Here is an 8,651-nt window from a genome sequence, read left to right on the forward strand (position 1 = left end):
GACTAGTAGTCAGGGATTATGCAAAGGGTTACATATTTCTATTCTTTAAAAACTGTACACACGGTGTTCTTTCACTTTCAGGGCACATACATGTTTCAATCGCCTGGATCTTCCTCCCTATCCATCCTATTCTATGCTATATGAAAAGCTGTTGACAGCTGTTGAAGAAACTAGCACCTTTGGACTTGAATGAGGACATTCAGACTTTTTGACTGTGTTCCTGGTCAGTAACATCACTACTTTCCCAGCTGCCATATGATTTTGGTTTTCTGTGTTTTATAATCTGGGAAAAAACATCGGGATTGACAAAAGCTGTGCATGAAGAACAGCCTTCCTTTAAGAACTAACCTTCATGCTTTCATCTTTGATTTCCAATGGACAACTCACCTGTATGCAATATAAAAAAAACCCTATCTCAAGGTCTCTGTATATCTCCACATACCTCCATTAGTAACAATGAAAATATGAATGCAAGTTATGCTACACTTGACCAAATGTTAATAAATGTTTACTCCCACCTACGTTGATTAAAAAACAACAACAAAACATCAGGCATTCCAAGCTTTTATATGCACATCTCTTCAGGATTAAACACACTGTTAATATTGCATCTTAACAGCTGTATCTGCTGATGGGAGATGGCCAAGAGTCTTGTCATTCATCTTTGATTTTCTTGTACATATCACACAAAGGTGAGATAGCACCTATGAGCAAAACTGTTTTTGTTTTGTTTTTTAATACAAGAACTCATAACCCAAATCAACTACATCAGCTGGAGCTGGGCCATGCCTAAGGTGTAGATAAGACATTCACAACAACACAAACCTGTAGTGCAAAGCAGAGTGTGCCTGTGATTGTTGACAATTGTTGATTGCCAGAACAGGAAGGAACTTGCACTGCAGAGGCACTGATGGGAGGTTGTGTAATGACAACACCCATGAAGCACCCAAGAAGGATATTTTATTATACAGCATAATAGACAACATCACCTTACCTAATTAATGTACATAGCAAAAGTAACAGGAAGAATAACCCTCTTTCTTCCTAATATTTTCTGGTTCTGCTAATTGATTTCTTGTTTTTTGATGTTTAAATACTTCCTTACAGAAAAGAAATATAGACAATCTTGCACCCTGTAATGGAAGCAATTACTTATTTGAGGCATATTGATCGACACAGAATTGTGGTTTTTGTTTCATTTCTCTTTGATCTCAAATCCTCCATAATTGCGGAATTGGTTCTACGTAAAGGGATTTAGTTAGTGAAGCTGCAGAGAATGATGGTGCTGAGGCAATATGAATGACAGTATTGTCTGCATTGCTGTCGGGGTTCCTAACACACCATTTGTCTACCAGGCACATTAGTTATTAGTGAATTGTAAAGTTTGGCCTCTTTTGTAACCAGATGGAAAAATCCATGGCTTAACTTTGAGAACTGTGCCTTCCGTTGCCAAAATCAAGACAGTAAAACATGTTGGAACATGCATACTTTGATGGGTACTGCTGAAAGGGTGGGGATGGGGTGGGAAATCAGCCTTTTTTGAGCTGAGCCAGATCTGAGAATAAGGCTGGAATCCTGCATGCAATTACATGGGAGTAATGTCCAGTTAACTCAGTGGAAATTACTTCTGAGTAAGCATGTTTAGGATTGGGCTGCATGTGTATTGTGTCTCCATCAATAGTAGTCCTTATTTCTATGCAGTCTTTTTTAAAAATCAAGATAGTGTAAGTTGTTAAGCATGTATGTGATCACATCAAGAAAGAGATCATAAGAAATGGTGCTTAGTTATATGCTGTCTCTGAAAAGGGACCGATCCTCCTCTTCTTTTGCCCTAGGGGAGGTACTAGTATTGTGCTTGTATGCTGTCCTTTTCTCTCACTGTGGAAGAGATGCTAATACACACGGTCACTGCCCTTAACGTCTAAGTGTGGTAAGGATAATGGGATAAGTATGTGAATAGTTGGGGCTCCTGAACTCAAGTTATGCTCCCTCACTTATCCTAGATGTGATCCTCTGGTTATGTAACTGATGCATATGCCCAACAAATTTCAAAAATTGAGTGACACAGTACTGATACTCCAATATTTAGCAAAGTGATGTGGTAGTCACTTCAATAAGGTTGCTTTTCTGTTTAGAAACCTAAACCTATGCTCAGACAGGAAACATTCTCAGAATAGTTCCCCACCGAAATCAGGAAAATATAACTTTTAAGGTAAACCACAAAAAAAATTGACCTAATTTTTTTAAAAATTATGGGCAATTTAGAATCCAAAGTTTCTAACTTTTAGGCTTGGGTAAGAGAAATTTAAGGACATTTGTACATCTCTCATTTGTGCTTAACTGTGGCTGGATCATGTATGTTCTTTTTGGGAACATTTACACTCTTCAAAGAGGAAAAAATGGACAAAACAAAAGCCATGGGACCTGGGAACAAGTAGGTATATGAAGAACAGATATTCATTACTGGTTTGGGTGTTGAGCTAGGAAGTAAGTGGCCTGGTGAATGCCGGCTATTTTAGCTGATATGAAAACTAACCTAAACTAACCTGTGTTTGTGTGATGAATCCTTTATTAGGCAAACACCTGATAAAGGTTTGTTCATTCATCACTACCATATTGTGGCCTTATTCACATGAAACTTTAAACCATTGTTAAACTAAACTATGGTTTAAAGGTGAATGAGCAGCATCCTGCTGCATGCTGCTGAAACTGCAGCCACTTTACTCCTCCCCAAGGTGAAATCTTACCTTACATTAAATAATCCAATCTAGCATTTTAGATTGAAATGCCAGTTTCAGTAAAACCAATTAATTTGGAATCAGTTGACATCATTACATTTTTCATGTCCATATCAACTGCATTTAATATACATTTTACAAGCACACACTATATCGCGTATATTACTGGTTGGATACAGGCTTAGTCATGCTTATCACAGACTCATTAGAAATAATGGTAGTTAAAGTAGTCACCTCTAACAAGTCCCATTTATTTCAATTGGCCTATGCTACATACGACTAAGTTGGGATCCAACTCCATAATTGCTGTAGGAAGCCTCTAAATAGATGAGTGTTGAAGCAGCCTACCAAACAGAACTTGGAATGCAATTTCCACTCAATTCAATGGAGCTTCTTTGCATACCTCTCTAAAACAAATGGAGGTTCCTGAAATATTAACCTAAAAGCAATTGTTCAATATACAGCCTCTGCAATCCCCTGTGCACAAAATCTTAGGGAAATCATTGTATCTTGGGCATGTGTACATGTACTTAAAATTACAGCCAATGTCACTACAAAGTCATATGTATGGTGTTGAAGATGAGGTATCATCTTTTTCAAGAAATGGAATGGAACTTAACTAGAGAAGGCACAACCATCTGACTGTTTAGTTTGAGGCGGGCCAAATATAACAGTACTATATACCAAGAATTAAAACAACATCCTTTATTTATAATGCTGTATAGTCAGGATTTTTAAAACTATTTAAAAAGTATATTTTATTAAAAAGTAAACTATTTTTTGTAGAGTGGCGGAAGAATTTGTATATGCAATGAAGGCATCTGAAGCAAGAGTGATGCTCAAAATGTCACTATACTGTTATGTACCAATGCCAGATATAGTCTGGGAACTGAAATAGGATATAGGTATCTTTGGATTTGGCCCCCAGAATGTTTGTCTGTTCCTTTCTAGGAAAACACATTGTAGATTTTGTTCTCTAAATCTCAGGCAAAGGCAGTGCTGTAAAGAATCCAGACAGGAAGCTTTCTTCTTCATACCTTTCATTTTTCATGACACCTAAACAAATCCATTTTTCATCTGTTCCACAGTATGGGCTTCTGTCAACTCATTACAGTATTTAAAACTACTTATCTGTCCAATTTATCATCATCTATTTCTTTTTATACATTTATGCATTGGATCAGAGGTGCCGACTTGACGAAAATATTGGGGAGGCAGGTAAACCCCACCACGGAAAATCAGTCACTTGACATGGCGCACGGAAACCATTTGAATGGCAATGCCCATCAAATTTGGGGGGGCTACCCCCTCAAATATTTTATCGGGGGGGGGGGGGAAGACCCTTTGGCCCCTAGGAGTTGGATTTTTTTTTTCAAGTCAACATTGCATCAGCCTCTCCTATGCAAGAGACTAAACAGCAGAGGAGAAAGGCTGAGAAATTAGCTTGGTGAGGAAAATAAATTAATTTTAAGAAAAAGAGGAGGGCAATCTTTAAGATTCCATTTTGCAGGTGACAAAGAATATATTTGTGGACCTAGGACCCAGATTATCACAATCTGGAGAGATTGCATTGAAACGTGCAGGTATATCATTCTGGGACCCATTAATAGTAGCATGTAAGCTGCTCCCCTGTGACACCTGTCTCATTCTAGGGGAGGGGGTGCATTAATGAAGTAACCACATGGGTGGAGCCAGTCTCATGAGTCTTGACCTACCATGGGAGTGGGCAATAGGGGAATGTGGTTTCCACATCAATAAAGTACATGCAAATATTGTCAAATGAAGGGGAAATTCATACCTTGTTATATATATAAAAAAGGGGGGGGTGTCCAGTAGCACCTTAGAGACCAACTAAGTTTGTTCTCGGTATGAGATTTCATGTGTATGCACACAAAAGCTCATACCAAGAACAAACTTAGTTGGTCTCTAAGGTGCTACTGGACATTTTTTTTATTTTTAAAATATATTTCTACTGTGTCAGACCAACATGGCTCCCTACCTGAATCTAATACCTTGTTATGTCATTCAATAGACTATTTACCATATTTTTTGCTCTATAAGACTCACTTTTTCCCTCCTAAAAAGTAAGGGGAAATGTGTGTGCGTCTTATGGAGTGAATGCAGGCTGCGCAGCTATCCCAGAAGCCAGAACAGCAAGAGGGATTGCTGCTTTCACTGCGCAGCGATCCCTCTTGCTGTTCTGGCTTCTGAGATTCAGAATATTTATTTTTTTTGTTTTCCTCCTCCAAAAACTAGGTGGTCTGGTGTGTGTTATAGAGCGAAGAATACGGTAATCCAAGCCCTTTCAAGTCTCAGACACCTGGCTAATTAAAACAAATGCCACTTTATATAGCAGTCCAGGTTCTGCTTGCAACACAAACTCAAACCCTGCTGTCCTTAGTACAATTGATAAGATTCATTTTCCTTTCTTGTAAACACTAGCTTCATTTCCCCATATTCCTGTCTGCATTTATTTTAACTATACTGTAATTTCATGTTACTAAAACAATTTTTGTTTCTATTTAGCCATTTTCAAGTTTGCTTTGGTGCGATGATTCCACAAAGTGGATTTTGCCCAGTTTCCCACTGCACGGTCATAGTTTCTGCATTAATTCATCGGGGGTGGGGGGAGGAAGGGATCAGCATCCCAACTTCATTCAAGTGCCAATGAAGTTTTAGTAATGGAGAGAAAATTTGGAGTTCACAACCAGGTTGATTCTTTGCTTTTCTACAGGTCTCATCACAACAACAAAAGCTTGGCATTGCTACAGTATGAGACTTGTTGTTTAATCCTAAATGCATTAATCTGAAATTCCCACATATTAATTTGAATAAAATCAACGCATATATGTTAAGATCATAATATAAAGGCATGGACACACTTAACTGGCACTAAATTTACTGAAAACAATGGAATTCTTTCCACAATCATATAAGGTTGCTGGAAGGCAATCCCATTTCAGTTAAGAGAGTTATGGCTTTAGAATTCTATTATTCATTTTTCAGTGAACTATCTCTGCCCTAAATTAAATCCTAGGCTTTTTGAAGTCAGCAGGACTACTGCCATTAATTTCAACAAACACATATCAGGAACGGATTTCCAGTGGAAATCGAACCTGTTCAGTCATACATATACCAACAAATCTTTCTACGTTAAAGATGGTGCTTTTTACGATTATTCCTCTTGCTGTACCTCAGTGCTTAAAAAATTGACTGCAATATGCCACAAATCTGGGATAGCATTTCCAAGTTATTATGTCCCAAAAGGTTGTATTATTTTCTCCCTAGTACACCATAGTTCCTTTGATCAAGTCAACAGGTGTCTGTAGATAGTGGATACTAGCTATAGTCAATATTGAAACATTAGCTGAATTCCCTGCAGCTTCCAATTTACCTAAAACCAAGTGTCTATTATGGTTTCATTAAAGACTTCATACAAGTCAATGGCAGGAAAGGTCCTCGTTACTGGGCTAATTTTGCTTATATTGACAGGAAAATGTCACATGATACTCAGGCTTCGCTTTCTATTCAATCATATCACTGTAAAGGAATGTCAATAAAAAAATCTCTTTGTTATGGCATCAGGTGGTGTGGTTATTCATAGTTTATCTCCTATGGCTTGCTTTCTTCTGTGCCCTCTTGTTTGATAGAATCTCATGCTTTAAAGCAGGTGTTACATTACCTAAAGCAGGAAAGTCTAACATTTTTTACCTGAGGGCTGCATTCAACTTTGCCAACTCTCTGGGGGACCATAAGGCAGTGTGGGGTGTGCGTGCCCCACACTCTTGCATACACACACCCTGGACACACAGCCTCTCTCCCCTTAGCAGATCTATGCTTTTCCATTAATCAGATGGCCAATCTGATGACAGAGAGGAAGCAATGAGCATCCCTATCAGCATGCTGAACTGGGTGGAGGTTAAGGCTGTGCCTGCTTTATGTTTCCCCCTCTTTATGGCTGTTACTGCCAAAACTGGTATGGTATTAGCAGCCATAAAAATTTTACTTGGGGGCCTGGTGAGGTTAGTCTGCTAGATGCTTTCAGTAAATGACTTATTGATGATGATGATGATGATGATGATGATATTTTATAATTGAATGTATTTTCCATTGTGGGGGATCAGTAATCAAACCAAACCACCAGCAGAAATCTATTGATTTAAATAGGAATTAGATCTGTGCTTTGAGAAAAGACTGTAGATGAAATCAGTGTTGCACTTCAGATGTAATATGGTTTGTTGCAATTTGAGTCAGGAAGGGGATTTCCTCCTGTGTGACAAATTATGTAAATCACCCAATCTGCAATACTAGAGGTTCAACAGAGGTTAATTCAGGGGTCAGCAACCTTTTTCAGCAGTGGGCCGGTCCACCGTCCCTCAGACCATGTGGTGGGCCAGACTATATGGGGGGGGGGGATGAAAGACGTCCTATGCCCCACAAATAACCCAGAAATGCATTTTAAATAAAAGGACACATTCTACTCATGTAAAAACACGCTGATTTCCGGACCATCCGTGGGCTGGATTGAGAAGGCGATTGGGCCGCATCCGGCTCCTGGGCCTTAGATTGCCTACCCCTGGGTTAATTTGTCCCTGAAACACCAGGTACTACCCATGCTTTGTACCTTAAAGAGACAGAGCTTTATACTTTGCAAACTGCACAGTCTCTCAAGGCCGACACAAAAATCAGGCTGTCATTTCAGTGCATACAGAACGTAAATCAGAAAGGACATTCTCCACAGCAAAACACTAGAGGCCATTGTCCTCCACTCCACAGCTTTCTGTACTGCTTGAAAGCCAAGTATGTATCACTGAGGATAATGCATTCAGAAACATTGGTCTACAACTGCAGGAGGCGAATGCAGTTAGTCCACATATCTGCCAACACTATTTGAATATGAACAATTCAGTATTCCTCTAAATTATAAGCAAACCACAAATGCAAGAAGGAAGATTAGCGCCCCTCACTGCATCGCAGGAATTCTCTACCAACTAGCTTCCAAGCAGGTAAAATTCTGCTTGCAAAGAGGAGCTAAATTCATAGTACATGGGAAAATATGTACATAGTATGGATTGGACTGATTTTTATTACGGCCATTGGCCCGTTACACGACAGTTTCCCATACCAACATATTATACTTAAACCTCCAAATTTAAAATCGCCAAAACTTACAAAAGACAAACAGTAACCGAAGCAAAACAAAAACAAAGACCACCATCATACATTACAATAAATTTGTAACCTATACATCGCCCTCTGCTCATAAATTAATCAAGGATATCAATGGTGATATCGCCTAAAACATAGATCATGGTTTAAAACAATGGTGATATCACCTAAAACATAGGTCATGGTTTAAAGGGGTTATCCGAATCACACAGGAGACCGTTTCTCTTCTTTAGGGATAGGACGCTGATCAGGAATCTGGCAACCATGAGTGATTTTAGGGGGTCATCATCAATTAGTAGATATCTCAGTTTGGCTTCAATCGTATCATCGGCAATTCCCTTAAGATATTGAGCAAGAAACTTGCTCCTGGCCGGTAAGTGAAAAGCACAGTCAAAAATTATGTGATGCAACGATACCGGTGCCCCACAATTACAATCACATAAGAGCGATATCTGTCCATTGGAGAATCTATTTCTCAGCACGTTCGATGGGAAGGTGTTGAATCTTGCCTTTACAAAGGCATATCTATGAGCCGAAGAAGTTAAGGAATTCAAATAGTTTGGGAGCCTTAAGAGGGGTAATAAACCAAGATTTAGAGGTGAGCAGGTACCATTGCCCAAGACCATTTTCTGCTGCAAGTCCATCTCCTCTAGCTTACAGGTTACTGTTCTTTTAGCTGGGACTATGTCCTGCTCTAGTAATTTGGATGGGGAGATTCCCATTGCCGTTATTTTCAGCTGTAAA

At 39.0% G+C, this 8,651-nt stretch overlaps 1 protein-coding gene across 7 annotated transcripts in view; it reads left to right on the top strand.

Moving 5' to 3' along the window:
- The window catches only part of HECW1 (HECT, C2 and WW domain containing E3 ubiquitin protein ligase 1), a 192,074-nt gene extending 190,017 nt beyond the window's left edge, over positions 1–2,057 (top strand). For all 7 annotated transcript variants that reach the window (XM_083706240.1, XM_083706237.1, XM_083706236.1 and 4 more), the window contains one exon: positions 82–2,057. In XM_083706240.1, the coding sequence (XP_083562366.1) occupies positions 82–193 (112 nt within the window). In that variant the 3' untranslated portion in view covers positions 194–2,057. The remainder of the gene's footprint in view (positions 1–81) is intronic.
- Positions 2,058–8,651: the final 6,594 nt, after the last annotated feature.

Source organism: Podarcis gaigeae (assembly GCF_964106915.1).
Source record: "Podarcis gaigeae genome assembly, chromosome: 12".
In the NCBI taxonomy this organism is placed as follows: Eukaryota; Metazoa; Chordata; class Lepidosauria; order Squamata; family Lacertidae; genus Podarcis; species Podarcis gaigeae.